At 34.0% G+C, this 17,624-nt stretch overlaps 2 protein-coding genes across 2 annotated transcripts in view; one reads left to right on the top strand and one right to left on the bottom strand.

Moving 5' to 3' along the window:
- Positions 1-4,945, top strand: part of LOC129944296 (tetratricopeptide repeat protein 28) — a 46,304-nt gene extending 41,359 nt beyond the window's left edge. The window contains exons 5-7 of the mRNA XM_056053643.1: positions 56-1,718; positions 1,788-2,521; positions 2,577-4,945. Of these exons, the coding sequence (XP_055909618.1) occupies positions 56-1,718; positions 1,788-2,521; positions 2,577-4,552 (4,373 nt within the window). The 3' untranslated portion in view covers positions 4,553-4,945. The remainder of the gene's footprint in view (positions 1-55; positions 1,719-1,787; positions 2,522-2,576) is intronic.
- Positions 4,946-8,768: 3,823 nt separating this feature from the next.
- LOC129947387 (inositol oxygenase) lies at positions 8,769-13,247 on the bottom strand. The gene is made up of 4 exons (XM_056057923.1): positions 13,088-13,247; positions 9,727-9,901; positions 9,089-9,665; positions 8,769-9,020 (listed from the first exon to the last, which is right to left on the bottom strand). Exons 1-4 carry the CDS (start codon positions 13,103-13,105, stop codon positions 8,912-8,914), a joined length of 879 nt encoding a protein of 292 aa, XP_055913898.1. The 5' UTR covers positions 13,106-13,247; the 3' UTR covers positions 8,769-8,911.
- Between the last annotated feature and the right edge of the window lie 4,377 nt (positions 13,248-17,624).

Below are 17,624 nucleotides of genomic sequence, written 5' to 3'. Positions count from 1 at the left end.
TTTGAGTTGTAAGTTTTGTTACTGTGTTTTTATTGTATATGTATGTTCTTTCAAGGCCTTGCTCTACGTGCTTCCGGTGATAATGAGAATGCTCGCACTCAAATGGAAACAGCTGCTCAAATACTAGAATCGGTTCGCTACGATCAGAGATCGCCAGAAGGCCGGACGGTGCTGTTTGATTTGCAAACGTCCTGCTATCACATGTTGCAGCAGATCCTGGTGTCTATGTCCCGCAACGAGGAGGCTTTAGTGGCTGCTGAGAGATGTAAGGCCCGAACTAGCCCGGATACAAACAGTATTTCCCGAAAAACTATGATAACATGTAGCGAAAGCATATTCGACACCGTCAACAAGACCAAAACTAATGTACTCTACTTCAGTTTGGCTGGCAACGAGCTTTTTGCGTGGTTTCTTCAACCACAGAAGGGAATCGTTCGATTTCATTCAGTTGAAATCAATGAAAATACTTTAAAGATTCCCCGTGAAAAGCTTACTGACAATGGGGTAAAAGAGAGTCCTGAAAACTTATTGGAAATCTACATAAATATGGTAAGGGACAGTCTGGGTGTTAACTCTGACACCGTTCTACATGAAGGTGATGGCAGTGGGTGGCGTTCTAGTTCAGAGAATCTGCTTGACGATTTTTCAACTGAAAGAGCTGGTTTTCTTCGTATGGTCAATCGAAACCATTTACTAAACTCCAGCAACTATTCCCTAAGTTCACTGTTTAGTTTAGGGAGCGTGGGTGGTTCGGTAGCGAGCTTACAAGGTTCCACAAGATCTATCGCAAGTTTGCAGGGTTCAACTAGGTCTCGACGCACTCAAATGTTACCCACCTGGCAGGGGCCAAGCTGTTTACATACCCTTTACAATCTTCTTTGGGAACCATTTGATGACCTTTTGCCTTCAGGAGGTGCCGTTTCTCGACAAGGCCGGAAAGAGCTCATACTTGTTTTAGAAAATGAGCTTTATCTTGTTCCATTTGCAATTTTGAGAAGTTCAAAAGAAGATGGAGAATACTTGTCTGAACGGTGTTCTATCATCACAATTCCTTCACTCCAATCTCTTCGCCTTAAGAGCAAAACCATTCGTACTAGAGAACTGGCCGAAAACCTAAATACTGCCCTAGTTGTTGGAGGTCCCAGGATCCCGTCGACCCTATCGGAAACTTGGGGGTGGTCAGAATCCCCAGCTTCTATACAAGAAGCTGCAATGGTAGCTGACATGCTGCAATCAAAGGCCTTAGCGAGCTGTAACGCAACTAAAGAAGCAGTGGTATCTGAATTGCCGACTGCAGAGTGTGTTCATTTTGCTGCAAATCTAAGTTGGAAGCTAGGAGCAGTAGTGCTAAGTCCCGGTGATGTTGTCGATTCTCAATCACAAAAACGCTACTATCAATCTACTTCAAACAATGAGGAGAATGACGAAGAGGGAAATGAACTAGCGAATGGAAGTATTGAAATTCCACCGCTTTCAGATTTCATTCTTTCTGCTGCTGACGTCTTGACAATGAAATTAAATGCAAAACTTGTAGTTCTTAGTTCATATCATTCCATTGAGCCCATAACAGGAGCTGGAGTGGCAAATTTAGCTGGAAGTTGGCTGTGTGCTGGAGCAGGTGCAGTTCTCATTTCACTGTGGCCGGTTCCTGAAACAGCTGCTAAGATTCTTCTACGAGCTTTCTATTCGGCTCTTTTGCAAGGATCTAGAGCTGCACGGTATGTATTATTGAAGATATTGTATTTTTATCACAATTTGGTATAATTTTAATATTCTTTTCGGTAAAGAGCTTTAGCAGAAGCAATGCAGACAGTGCAGCACACAAAACATTTTGCTCACCCTGCAAACTGGGCCGGGTTTCTTCTAGTTGGGGGCAATGTTAGGCTTTCAAACAAAGTAGCTTTAATGGGCCATGCCCTATGCGAGTTATTACGAACTCCTGACAAATGTCGAGATGCCTTGCGAGTGTGTTTGCATCTTGTAGAAAAAAGTCTCCAAAGGATCCACCGTGGACAGAAAAATGCCATGTACACCACTCAGAAGAGCATAGAGAATAAAGCCGGGCCAGTTAATGGATGGAAGGACCTTCTCATGGCAGTCGGATTTCGGTTTGAGCCTGCAGCAAATGGAATACCTTCAAGTGTATTTTTTCCACAAGCTGACCCGGAAGATCGCTTGTCGCAGTGCTCTGCAAGTCTGCAAGCACTGCTTGCTCTAACTCCAATAACCCTTCAGGCCTTGGCTAAGCTCGTTAACAGCATTGATGTGGCCGATGATATAATAGCAGTTATTCGAAATGTTCTCAGTCAGTTCCCACCAAAGGGAAGTCCAGAAGTGGAGTCGTGCATAGAGATTCCATTGTCGGTAAGGCTCTGGAGAGTTTCAGGCTGCCACGAGCTTTTGGCATCAGTTGGATTTGATTTGACAGAAGTGGGTCAAGACCAGGTTACTCTTCGTACAGGCAAGCAAGCAAACCGCAGAAGTTGTCAGTTCGTACTTCAAGCTCTATTGGCTCTATTTGGTAAGATCTTATTGATTTGAAACTGAATTTTTAATAATTTACTTTTGCTATATAGATACCCAGGAAGCTCCAAAAACACTAGGACTTGACTCAAGCAGTAGTTGTGAGTCTCTAAATGAAGATATTCGACCAGAGAATCCAATGAGTGCTTCAACTGGCTCTTTATCGGGGCCAACATCGCAACAAGCTAGTGTATCACCAACAGACACAGTGAAATCAATGAGCATTGGCATGACATTACCACCACTTCCCATTAATAGACCTCGTATTCTTAGTGCTGGTGGAGGGGCTTTCATTTCGTATGTCCGTCGAAGAGGTGAACCGGATGGAGGTCGCACTGATACTGAATCTTCGGCTCCGACTACAAAAAATCCTAGCCTTACTGTAGGACTACCATCTCTCTATCCGAATCTAGATTCAAGTTTGGCAAATACCACTGATAGTGAGCTTTCAGATGGTTACATATCCCAGAGTCACCTCAAGAAACCAAATGGTCCACGCTTGGGGTACTCAAGTCTACGTGGACCAGTGCGAGTCTCTCGGCCTGGTGGTGGAGGGGAAAGCGATGCTGCATTTACACCAAGTCCACCAGTGACAACACAAACTGCTGTAGATCCAAACGTCTCGTTAGCCTTGGCACATCAAACCCGCATTCGAAATCTATACTCCAGTACTGGAATGACTTTCCTTGGGGATAGTGTTATTCCGGAGATGAGTGTGCCCCCAAGCATGTCCCGCCGACCAGATAGTTCGAGCTCTGCTAGTTCCACTACTGACTGGGAAGGATCGGGCCATGCAACTGTTCTGCGAAGATCTAATCAGCAGCAAAGCATGCCCCCATTGCCACCCCCAAGACAGAACCTACCTTTGGTTGATAGTCTTCGACCACTAGCTCCGTTAGCACCTGTGTACAATAATCTCGGGAATCTGCCAAGTGCTGGTCCATCAACCACTTGCATTAGCAATGTATTGGAGTCGGCGGCCAGCTCTGACTCAGAGTTTGAGAGGGGGCTTGAAATACCTTCACAATCACTCGCTCACTTTAGAATGAAGCCGAAAATCAAACTAGGAAACGCACAAATTCTACTTTCGAACAGATTAAAAGAGACTACATCCATGTTTATGGATCGCCTTAGCGTTCGCACAGAAGTTTCTACAACAAGTTCCTCAAACGTTGCAAATGCTAGTGGCAGCAGAAAGCCTCTAACTCTTCCAGAAGATGATAACACATTGGTTTTCAATTCTTCAAGTCTATATTTTGCTCCAGCAGAAACTGAAATTGAAAACGGAAAAAAAGAACACAGCTCGAAAACACTTCCCGCAGCAAGTACATCAATTGGTGCCACTTCCAAAGATAATACCAAGCCTACAACCAAGAGCATTCAAGATACTATTATGCGACATATGAATCGAGAGATGACCCCAACTATTTCAGAAGTTTATCATGAAAGAAACTTGGGATTGGGCTTAGCACCACCTCTATCGAAACTCCTTCTCAGTAAAAATTATGATGAGTCAGAAAGTAAAATGTCACCGGCCGGATGTGCTATCAAAAACATTGTGGATGCTGTAAGTGAAATGGAGCTTAGCAGTACATCAAACACGAGCACAAATGCAAAATCAAATAATGAGGAAGTTTGTTCTGTTTGTGGTGAACCTGCCAATATAATTTGTCGATGTAAGGCCGCCACAGTTCAAAAGAAATCCACACTCAAACCCTGGCTAAGCAACATTCCATCGAGTATCGTTAAAGCTAGTGATCTAACAACTGCTGACATCCTAGAACGTCAAAACAAAATCAAAACTACAAACTCAGTTGGAAATATTGAAGCAGTGAGCAGTATGGTGGGAAAACGAGCTAGCAGTCCATTTAGTGAACTTTGCCGGCGAGATGAAGGCGATGGACGGTCTGTTGCAGACTCACAATGTAGCAGTAGTTACAAAACAGACGTGACCAACGCAACAATTACTCTAAATCCTGCCAGCCAACTAGCAGCAAGCAATCGTAATAAGTTTGGAACTAATTCTTGAGCTTATTATGTGAATGGACTCACAAAGATTTTAAATTAAAAAAAAAAGAACTGAAGCATGTCATTTTAATACATACATACATACATACATTTGTATTTTTTTTACTTTCAAAATTTACTTAGGGAGCAATATTTAAATACATAACTTAGTTATAGGAAATATTTTAAAACCTAGCTTATGTGATTATTTTCAATTTTGTATAAAAGTTAAGTTTTTAATCTATATTAATATTTTTAATTTTAACTGTATATATAATTATACGCAGTACATTTGTTAAGAATGAGATTATGCTTAGCACCCAGTTCATAAAATTCATGCATATCTGTGCATGTAGATAATTAATGTTATAGATTAAAAACAAGAATAAAAATAAATCATATGTTTTTATTGTTATTATTTATATTTATATTGTTTCTACACCTACTTATCCAATCATACAACCCATAGATAAGATTCATTATTCCTTTGCAGTTTGTTTTGATATATTAAAAACAAGCATTCAGAATTTTTTTTAAAAAGAAAGGATTGAGTTGTCCTGTATTCTAATATTGCTTTCTTAGTTATTATCAACATCAGGATTTTAAAATTTGCATCTTTAAAACATTTTAAGGACAACAAAGAACGAAAGATTAGCATTAAACCGAGAGAGTGCTTAACAATGGATTGGATGATGATTTTTTATAGTACAAATCTTTGTTTTCAGATATTTACAGTTTGAATCATTTTAGTATATAACTTCGTTTCTCATATATGTACAGTACATAAGTTTGTACACACATATGTATATATATTTGTTTCGACGTGGTCAAATTTGAATTAAGACACACAACAACAGTTGGTTGCCAATATCCATAATATTTCTTCAAATAAAGAAATTTAACTCTTGACAGTTTGCAGCTTTGGTTTTGCAGTACAGGCGTTTTTTTAAGTTTTTTTATTGCATTCAAATAAGATGTTGAATCCCTTTATGTTATTTCTATGAATGGATACTGCTTTTGTTACACAACAAGCCTCATTTGAGGGTACAATTATATACTATATAATATCTACATTAAACAAATAGTAAACAAATATTAATGGATATTTTTATAAGAACCACTCATTTTATTCCAACAGCCGTTACATACATTATACAAGAATTAGGCACACTTGTTAAAGAAAAAAAAAACCATTTAATTTTCAATTTGTTTTCTTATAATGAAATTAGTTATGTTTTATTAACATTACATATACATATGTACATAGCACTATGTTTTCATAGTGCTTCTCAAATATGTTTAGCATCTGTAAGAAGAAAAAAGTATGGAATGTAGAACATCAATTTTTCGCCTGGAAACGAATTTAACACATTCAACAGTTTCTTGATCAAATTTTACTTACCGTTACTGTAACGGGTTTTCTTGGCCTATCCTTGCTGGTACATCCCTACTAGCTTGAGGTGTGGTTCGTAGGACACCTCGCTAACAAACAAATAAAATTACCAGCTCTAGCACTAGGTGGTGTTGTGCGCGAGAAAACGTTTGTTCGATACCCTCCCTACTTGGTTATTCATCTCGCTAAAATAACCCCTTTATCCTTACTTACTTTCCCATACTTTTACTCCTCTTCATCCTTCTTATCTTTACCTTTCAAACAAAATCGCTAATTCAAATTCATTTTTCTTTTTTATTCACAATGTTCATTATACTATAGAATAATTCATTTTAAAAACATAATATTTCAAACGAAAGAAACCTTATCGTCCCGACTATTGACAAATTTTAATCAAAAAAAATTACCTATAAAATTAATTCAAAATTCATTTAAAGTGGCAACTTGGTTGCTTTTAAATCCTAAACTCAAATTAATAATCTCCAATTCTCTTAATTGAATAAAATAATACTACCCGAATTATTCTATGTATATATGTATAACTATAAGCAATGAAATAAAAACAAAATATGTATGTATTAAACACTCACCGATGTCTCCTCCGCGGTGGCCACTGCTTCCGGTTTCGACGAAATTCACCAATACATGCACATGCAATCACTTGTTTAGCTTACATATACTTTTGGAGTAATCTACAGTACTCGATACAAAAAAAAATCTTCGAGTTTAAACCTTAAGGCAACTTTTCATCTTAAAATCTTATTTAATTAATTTTGCAATTACTCAACTAATTTAAAAGATTTTACAAAGCAATTAAAAAAAAGAAAGAAAAACAAAATATGGATTAATAAAATTGTCTTTGCCTGCGACTCGAACACTGGTCGCTGAGTTGAGTGGGAATTGTCTTAGCCCCTTGACTAGTACTTGCCGTACTTTCTGAATTTATAATTTTCAGATGGTCTTCTGTAAAAGGGTTATGATATATATGTACATACATATATGTATATACTTGCAGTCTTACCCCAAGGACTGAGAATCCTTCAGCCGGTGTTAGGCAAACGCCACCTGTTTTTTTCCGAATGCTTGTTAAGGATTTTTTTTTGTTTTTTTTTTTTAATTTCTCAGAATAAAGTGTTATTTGGCGATATTTTAATGATCTTTCAATGTTAAGCACTAGTTGCTGTGACTTTGCTGGTTAACAATCAAATGAATTATCATATTTTCCTTGACTGCATGTTAACCTGTCACTGGATGAAAGGTCTCCTCTCAGAGAAAGAAAGTTTTGCCTTCACACATAGGTGGCGCTTTTGGTCCTCGCGAACGAACAGTCCAGTACTTTCATTGGCAATACAAAAATTTCCTACGTACTTACTTAATACCAAAGTATTTGAATCTTTACGATCATTTAGATCGTAGGTAGGAACATATGGCCATTCCAAGTCCATGCATTTCCCATTTACCCCATTCCTTGAAAGGGAAGAAAGATCAAAACCTATAATAGCATATGCTGTCCTTCTCATCCCTAATTTCTTGTCAAAAACCAAAGTACACACTGCCTTTCAATTTCATTCCGACGACGGTCGTCGTGAATTTCGTGTAGCGAATTCGGTTACATTACCAATTCTAAGTTTTTCTTTGTATTTGGTAGGGAACCCTTTATTTTGCAGTACAGAAGCAATTCTTCTTGGCAAACTTTCAACCAAAGCCTCACTTCACTTTGGAATTGCATACGAAGCATTTTGAATCTCCTGCCACAATTGTGTTAAATTGCTTATTTTTTGTTCAATGTGATGTTCAACATTATTCCACAAATTCTCGATCGGGTTAAGATTGGGTGATTGTGCTGGCCACTTCAAAACGTCGATTTTATTCACCTTTAAGGCACACTTCACTGACTTTAAAGTGTGTTTAGGATCCTTGTCGTACATGAAGCGCCATAATAACGGCAAATTGTCTTCTGCGTAGGGTATCATATGATCCATCAACAGGATATCTCTGTACAGGTTCTGGTCCATTTTGGTGTCAATTTTTACGATAGGGCCAACGCCGAGCGATTAAAAAGCAACTTAGACCATAACGTTGCCTCCACCGTGTTGTGAACCTTGGTGAACCTTGGATCATATTCCCTGTTTTTTCGACGCCATACATATTTGTTCCCATCCGATCCGAACCGGCAGAATTTGGATTCATCGCTCCAAAACACGTTTTTCTAAAAAAATAATTAGTTTGTCTAGGTGAGCTTTGCCAAACTGTAATTTAGATTTCAGATTTTTTTGATACAAGCGGTTTTCTCTCAGCAACGCACCCACGTAGATTGTTTTCATTTAATCGGCGTCTTATAGCCCTTGAGGAAACTGTTACTCCATAGTTCGTTGAAAGTTCCCTTCAAATGGCACTGGAGTTCTAAACGCATCCTTGATCCTATAAATAATTCGATCTTCATTTGTAGTTGTCTTTCTGGCCCGGGGGTTTTGTTTAACGTTTTCAATCACTCCAAACTTTTTGAAATGGCGAAGGGCATTATAAACCATCTTCCTGGAGCATTCTTTGATTGTAAAACGGGCTAAATTTATGTCCAGCTAAAAACAACGCAAATCACAAACAATCTTCATTTTTCGCAAAACGGTATTTTACTTTTTAATCATTCACACATTTTTTCTACCATATAAGGTAGGCATGGTAACAACATAAAATTGAACCGTTACTTGCAAGTAATAAAGAAGTGAAAGTAGAAAAATACTTGTACTCTTTTCAATGTGATAAATTCGTGTCCACCACTGTAAATCAAAACTTGTTAGATTTTCAGCACCTGGTACTTTAAAGATCAAATGATATAGTAAAACTATTGTTTTTAATTACACAATTTGAAGGATATTTATTGTAGACTTAATTTTTATATTCACCACAGACAATTTATATGCATAGAAAACAGCATTAAAAAAAATATATATATACATATTAAAATCACATCGCTTAAAGGTTAAAGCTTTACCATTCCAGCTCTCCTGGACAATATTTATCAATCAATGATTGATAATACGGCCAAAGTAGATCTATATCAGGATAACGTTCACTTTTTGTGTATAAGTCATAACGGCTAAAAAGTTAAAAAATATTTATCAATTAAAATACGAATTTTATTTCTAAATTAGAAAAAATCCTTACTTGAAAACTAATACCCATTTTTTCATGAGCTCATCCTTTGGTTCACATAAGTGTTCATAGTCCCCACCATTGTGCCAAGGGTAGAAAGAATGAAATCGAATGATGTTAAGAGCTTCTTCGGGTAGAGTGGATTTATTATGCTTCAAAACTTGGTACATGTATTCGTCATGGCCCCATGATATGAGAACATTGTCAAGACCGCAATTAGGTTTATACATTCCGTATTTTGTATTGTATTTTGCATTTTTCCCATCGGGATTCCCAACGAAACTCTCATTACGATAGACAATACTTTTTCCCCATTCACATCCAACGACAAAAGTGTCACCAACTACAGCCCATTGAGGTTCCCCATAAAATGCCATCACTTTGCCAAGGTCATGTATTAATGCTGTCAGGTGTAACCAATCGTGTTGAGGGAATTCTGCACGTGCACGTTCGGCAGTCTGGAAAGCGTGAACAATGTTTGGAAGATTTGTATCAGGATCGGATTCGTCAATAAGATCGTTAAGTTTCTCCAAAGCATCACGAATATTTGCCTTAAAAGTGTTAAACTTAAGCCATTTCTCACGACGACCTTAAAAATATTATTTTGTTTAATATACTGTATATTTTTGAATAGAAAAAAATTCACTGACCTTTGACAAAATCAACAGTTTGATTAAGATGCATGTCACGATAAGTTTGCCTTACACGTTCTTTCAGTGGATCGTTTTCATCTACACTATAGTCACGGAACTGTGATAGTTGTTTATCAGCAAAGGAAGCTTCCGGTCGGAGAAGTTCCGATGGATCTATGATGTCTATCTGACCCTGAAAATTAAAATTAGTTTAGGAATAACAGTCCAGAGCAACTTAATCACAGAAGTGGATTATGAGACATCTTCTTTTTTTCAAAAAATGAGTTACAACTAACAGTATAGTATAGCCCAGGATGCTAAATCGGGATTTACTCGAGCGTCAAGACCTATTGGATTGCGAAGCTTAGATGATAGGAACAAAAAAATGTTATATCATATATAAACTTTCATCGGTGGGGGAGCGGCTATAAGTTTTCAAAAATGTAAAAAAAAACAGTTGCATGAACATACTTGAGCGCGTCAGATATTAATAGCATCGATGTTCTACGTATTTTTGAAAATATATGTATGTTAATCTGACCGTTTCCATGATGGTCGTACGTAAGGGTTGAAAACGGTAAAAAAAAATTAACCGAGCGCGTCAGATTTTCGAAGGGGATGTTAAGTGAACCTTAAAGAACGCTCTTATGTAATAATCTGACGATTTGGATGTGACCCAAACTCGCGGCCATTATTAGAACTTGAAAAAAAAATCGCCATTTTGAAATACTCGAGCGCGTCAGATTTTGATATATATGGTTCATGTATATATCTTAAACGTGTTGTCTCTTAATCTAACGATTATCTGAAGGGATTCGCCTAATCTGACAATGGAAAGATTTTTTTTTCATATCTTTTAACAAATTGTAGAGCTAAAAATATAGCATGCAAGGAAAACAGTATATATTCTTTGAAGTACAAAACTTTCATTTATGAGTTATTTATTTAAATGCAAAAAAAACTTTGCATGCAAACCATCTTGCATCCATTGAGCCTTTCACCCTCCCCACCTTGCACATAATGCACCTTGGACCCACTCCAAATCCTATAGTGTGCCCAAGCATGTGGGTTGCAGGGGGCAGCATGCCCCCATACACACCTCGGTGTGGCGTACACCCAAACTCGCACACACCCCACTGTTGTATACACCCACACTCACACCTACTGTTATTACTATCAAAATAAGACCACTCAAGCAAAAAAAAAGAAATAAATTAATAGTAGTTGTGGTTATTTTCAATTTTCTCAAAAACTAAAAGATATAAAATCATCTAGTTTTCAGTTTTTAATCAAAAACAAATAAGAGCAATAAATTCTGAAATAAAAACAATGGTAGATAATCTTGAAGTATTGAAAAATTACACTTTAAACATTTTTTTTAAATTTTTTTACTCAAATTTTGAGTTTAAAATAAAAATTTTCAAAAACTACACATAGTTCTGACTTGAATTAAAAACTGGCTAATAAAACAGAATGTTGGCTTTAAAAAAATGTATAAATTTAAATTGTAAGTATCACCGTTATTTTTTAATTATTTTTTTCCATTTTAAATAATATTTTTTTTAAATTGCCCCTCCCCTCACTTCGGCTAACGGAAATCGTCAGATTATATATTATTACTTTTAAAATAAAAAAAATTTAGCCACGCTCGAGAAAGTCAAGATGACGTTTTTTTTACAAGTTTCTAACCTGCCTACTTCTTATCGTCAATCGAAAATTGTCAGATTAGTGGAATATACACTTTTTAGCATGTAACTAACTTACCCTACCTTAATCTTACGCGCTCGAGAATTTCAGATGATCAATTTATTTTTTACTAATCTGATCCTTTATCCTTGACGCGCGGCCACATATACGGGGCTAATACTTGGTGGAGGTAATCAATGGGGTACTAGGTACCTCCTTGTATATTAATCTGCCGCGCTGTTGTAAATGCCAAAATCCCTTCTTGGGCTCCCCTACTATAATTCAGAGTGCAGAGAGTATTGGCAAAATCTTGGTAACCCAAAAAAAAGATATTTACCTATGAGTTCAACAAGGCTGTTAATGAAATGAGTACTCTTACCTCTTAACTTTGGCAATCAACTCTCTTGCACATTAAGTGCTTTCAACAGTGGTTTGTCCTTAATTCGTGTACATTCCAGCACGTTTACCGTTTATTAAAACACGGTCGTAAAAAAAGTATTTTTTGATAGGTCTTTCAAACATAAAAACTGTTTTGGTTTTTATGTTTGAACGAGAGAAAAGGATTGTTTATTAACATAATATTCAAATTTTTAGAAACCCAATCCTTGTCGATATGTCGAATTTCTCGACGTTTCAAGTACCTAGAATTTTAATCGACGGATTTTAGAAACATATGCCTGTATGTACGTTCGGAATAAATCTTTAAGTCCTCTATATATCAAGAACAAGCAAAGGTATCGATTTCAAATAAGTTTTGTTTCACAAATAGTTATATCAAGAAAGGAAAAATTTGGTTGATTCCAAACATGTACTAGTTATGTTATCGACTTCAATAAGTTTTAATTTTACTTTTGTTAGTAATCCAAAAAAAACTCAGAATATAAATTTCCCAGCTCGTATATTTAATTACCTTCTTATTAATGGTATAAGACGAAAAATTACTTCTTTAAAATGTAATTTTTTTAATAAGAATCTTCTTGAAAGTTTTCTTACAAAAAATGAAAACCTTGAAAAAAACTAATAAGAATTGGAACTCTGAGTTGAATACCATCCTCTTTCTCTTTGCAGTTTGTAAGTACATTTGTAAGTTTGTATTGTAAGTATATAACCGACTCTTAAAAAAACACACAAACAAATCTATTTGTTTTTTTATAATTTTCAAAAAGACTAGATCAATCAGCTTAGACATGAAATTTTGGATTTGTTGTAAGAGCAAGATAATGCATTCACAATCCCAATCAATTGCAGCTTTTGGACAACCTTGTACCTGCACTATAAATAAAAACGGAATTTTCAAACCTTTATGCAAGAGTATTTAATTAAATATAAAAATGGTGAAGACAGCTTTCTCGGGAATTCAAAAGAGGTGGTGTTTGAAGCCCAGAATTAAATTAATTTATAATTTTCTATGATTGTTGTACTACCTACATAAAATACTAACTGATTTCACACTTATTTTCCACAAAAACATTTTCAAAGCAATAACAAACATGTGCCTAAGTTTAAAATGTAAACAATTATTTTCACAGCTAAGTTTTAAACACAAACCAATTATTTTCAAAGCAATAACAAACATGTGCCTAAGTTTAAAATGTAAACAATTATTTTCACAGCTAAGGTTTAAACACAATTTTGAAAAAAAAAAAAAAAATAGCGTAACACATATTAATTATTTTATGTTATTTTTGTTTACCTGTGGTAAGAACTTCATATTTTCCAAAATGATTGATTAAAATAAAATGTATTCTTAAAATTTACGTTAAATGCAAAGAAAATTAAATCCAAAAATGTATATTTTTATAAAAACAATCTGTCGATTTACTTAGTAGAAGCCCTGAAACACTTTTAAACGATTTGTGTGGAAGAGCTGCTCTTTTATAGTAAAATAAAATAATATGCTTTCAATTCATAACACCAACAACAAAGTGATTGATAACAAATTCTCAATTGATAATGTACATATGTAGGTTCATTCGAGGAATCTTCTTAATTAACTTGCCCAACCGCCAAGCTTCGTTCGAACTAATACATGTAAATATCAATAATAAATTGATGCATGTTTTCAAGTACCTTATATATCTAGTTTTGAAAGACTAAAGTTTCAAACGTTAAAGAAGGATTTTTGCCTAAATAGTTGTTAAAATATGTGATTTAAGGTTAATTTACATAATGTAAATATTTGTGATTATTTTATGTTGGTGAAATGTTCATACATAAATTAAAATGCCATTAACATTATATTTAAAAACAATTTAAACATTTTTAGCTATTGTTAGTAATGCAATATTTTTCTCGTCCACACTTTTACTAGCTATTTCATAACGAAAAGCAGCAGGGTAGCGTTTCGATCACAAGAACAATTTTTTTTAAAGTCGCTTGTTACCGCCATTGAGTTTTATTAACAATTTTTTATTTAACTGCATAAAACCATTGTCACTTTTCAAAAAAAAAAAAAAAAACTTTTTTTATTTTAGTACGTACCTAAACAGTATCTAAGTAATAACTTATGTGCAACGTTTCCACCTCGTAAGATATAAATAATCAGTAAATTCAGTAAAAAGAGAAATTCTCGTTTTACAAGTAAGAATTCAAGATCGAGTATTGCAGTTCTCAAATTTCGTATGTACGATTTTCAAAATGTTTCGCAATTGCTTAACGGCTCTACGGTAAAACATTCTATTTTTTCGTTCTTTAATAATGTTTGTTGAAATAAAACAATGTGACGCCAAATAAAAAACGCCTAGTGGTACTTACTGAAAATAATCTTAATCTGAATCCTTTTGGTAAGAATAGGTCAACATTCAGCTTTTTAACTTAAGTTCTGTTTTCAAAATGAAATAGAAAGTGCTGACTTATTCTGTTTGTCTACTTTATTGTAAAGGTTATTGAACGGCCTAAAATCGAATTGATTAAAATATACATTATCTATTCTCATAAAGATAGTTTTAAACCTTTAATACTAATAAATGGAAGCTGTTCATTCATGCATGCATGCAAACACCTTAAATCTTATGATTTTTTATAATAAAACTTATAATGTAATTGGTAATCATTAAATGCCCTATTTGTTTGAAGCGATTACACAATTTCTTGCTAAGTAAAAGCTGAGTTTATTACTTAAAAATTTTAAATTTGTTTTAATGTCCCATAACTTTATCAACTTAAGCAGCGTTTCTATAGAATAGTGTCCGTATAAGTTGATTCTTAAAATTGCTTTCTTTTCAAAGTTACATTTATATGTTCTATTCGAAACCGTACCTAATTGCTGAAATCCGAAAATCGTAATATCTGAACCACCCTTATATTCTGTATACAGAATATTACCGAACTATCAAATATTTACTGTGTCCTTGACATATAAGAAATCTACACTGACCAAAATTAAATTTGTTTATGTCACAGAGGAAATAATTGCAATTTTAGTTAATTTCCTAAGTAAAACGCATAATAAAATAATGTATGTAGAATGTAGATACATCATGAACTGAAAAATTGTAGTCTTGCCATTATTGTATAGAATTTTGTTTTCCAAGAGGGCATTACGATTAGTTGTAATGTAAAGTACATAATACACATTACAAAAAGTCTCCGTACAGCAGCTTCCTTTTTGTTGATTTTGAGATAAGTATTTACTATAGCAATATATTAAAAACAAGAATTTTGAAAATAACAACCACAAATTAATGTTTTGGACTAAGTGTATGAAGTAAATGCAGAATGTTGTTCAAAATTAACGATATTTATTTGCGTTCATGAATTTTGTATTCCAAGTCTTTTGAGCCATTAGTTTTATTTATCGTTAATGTTTGCTTCACAAATATAAAAGCTTATGCATAATGTTTACATACCTATTGTAAATTGTGAATGTTGTAAGCAGAAACAACGTCTGCCAGCTCAGCTAGTCCAATAGAAAAAAGTCCTTGCATAATATAATTATTAATTCAAGTTCGTCTGGTGGAAAAAGTTTAAAGAGACTTGGGTGTTTCTTTTTAAGTTCAAGTACACACTATATGCACACATGTACATATATATGTACGTAAGCATGTTTATAAGGGATAGTTCCTGCATGTTTTATAAAATTACGTTGTAAAAACAGTTGTCTTCGATGTTTGAGAATTTCTTCTAGGTATATTATATTTAATTTTAACGAATGTTGTTAAGTATACGCCACATACACGGCAAAACAATTTCTATTTTTCATCTTGGTAATTCGAAATAAGGAATTAATTCGGAAATCATCAATTTGAACAATACGTAATAATTAATTTTATGAATTATACAAACATAATGTATATATTCATATTATATCATTACGGGTTTGTACGCTGTAAGGCACAATATAATAATAAAAGATTTGTTTACATCTTTTTTGCATGCAAACCAATTAAAAACGTGACAATTTTATATTTGAATATCTAACACATCAGTTTCAATTATTTATTACTTTCTTCTAAATGCATGCCTTTATTTTTATTGAAGACATATGTATGTATGTACATTCATACATACGAGTACATACATAAATATTATTCATACATAAATATTAATAAAGTTCCATTTGACAAATTAAGTTTCAATACATTTTACAACAACGGGAGGCTTTTTTAAAAGCGTATCTTAAAATAGAACTGGCGGAGCATTATATTTATTTTCAGAAACATAAATATAAATATACTTACATATGTATGTATGTACAATAGGACATTTAATAATATTTAACCTTTAGAAAAATATTTTCAGTGTTTGATGATGATGATGATGATGACTATCAAAGCAGAGATTAAATCGGCACATGAGTTTATTGTTTGACGTAATTCGCGTGGCTGGTAAATAATTTTTGCATAATGACCTGTGATAATAAATTATACACTTGGTATTATTCCACAAATAACAGATAACAAAAATTAATATAATCAAATCATGTAAAGTTTAATTCAAATTATTTGATTTAGTGTTAGGTTGTGTAAGGGATGCATGCAGGGTCGTTTCCAATAAAATTATATACAATTTTTTTGTTTTGATTTTGTACTCCCCATTTTTCATTAAAATACAATTCAGCAATGCTTCTGTTTTGTTTCCCTGATGTGGAGACTTTAAAAAACATTTCTCAAATGTTTCTTATTTCCGAATAAGGTACCAAGTTTTGTTCGTAAATAGTAATACTTCTATTAAATAATTAGAACAGATAATGTCGTGTTTTATTATCATTTTTTTACGATTTCTTAAATATTTCAAAAATTGTTCCTTTCACACTTTTATGATAATTACTTTAAGACAACAACATAAGAAAGTATTTTTCAAAGAATACAATTTAACGTACCAATTAAACTAAAGATTATTAGGATAATACGTTCAACAGCATTTTTAACAGACACTTTAACGTCATACTTTCGAATTTTACCAGTTTCATAATTAATAAATAATTCTATATAAAAAAAGGGCACCATAGTTCTTTATATTAGTCCGCTATTAATTTAACGATAACACTTCCTTCAACCAGAGAAAATTTCGATTTTCGTCAAAGCCCATGTGAAACACTTACAGTTATCTCGATGCGAACATTTGTAAATTCAACTACCATTCTTTGAAAATTTGCACTTTTACAATTATTATTTAAATGGAAGAAATATATCTATGTACGAATTTCATTTGTTTAACCTGTTAGATTATATTATGTATACTTACATTTTTCCTGACACCTGGAATATTTTAAAATTCATTAGCATTGTTTATTATATAAAATTTCGAACCCCAAACTAAGCAAGACATGTATCTTTTAGTCTGAATAGGAAATCAAAAGAAACATTTCAAAATCCACCTTTAGTAATCAGAACTTATATCTTTCAACTAATTCATTTTGTTTATTCTAAGGCTACCATGTTATATTAATTATATATTAATAAGATAGTAATAATAATGTTTCTCAAATACGCTCTATTTCGGAATAAAACTTTGACAATCAGGCCTATCGCGAAATAAGAAATCTGTCCGTAATGTTAAATTGTATGATTTTCCACTACGAACGTATTAGACAATATTTTGTTTTGGGTTCGTAAAAGTTTTCGACTACGATGGGATTTGTGATAGGGCTGTGTATGAGATTTTGAACTGCGGACGTATTTGGCAATAGTTTTCTGTCGGGTTTCGGTAAAAGTTTCCGATTATGATGGCATTCGTGATAGGGCTGAATGTTATTGCCAGAGGTTCTGTGTTAATTCGTTTTGCTGTTT

Source organism: Eupeodes corollae, chromosome 2 (assembly GCF_945859685.1).
Source record: "Eupeodes corollae chromosome 2, idEupCoro1.1, whole genome shotgun sequence".
Classification (NCBI taxonomy): domain Eukaryota; kingdom Metazoa; phylum Arthropoda; class Insecta; order Diptera; family Syrphidae; genus Eupeodes; species Eupeodes corollae.
Note: the sequence above shows the minus strand (reverse complement) of the source record. Positions and strands in the feature narration are given on the sequence as shown.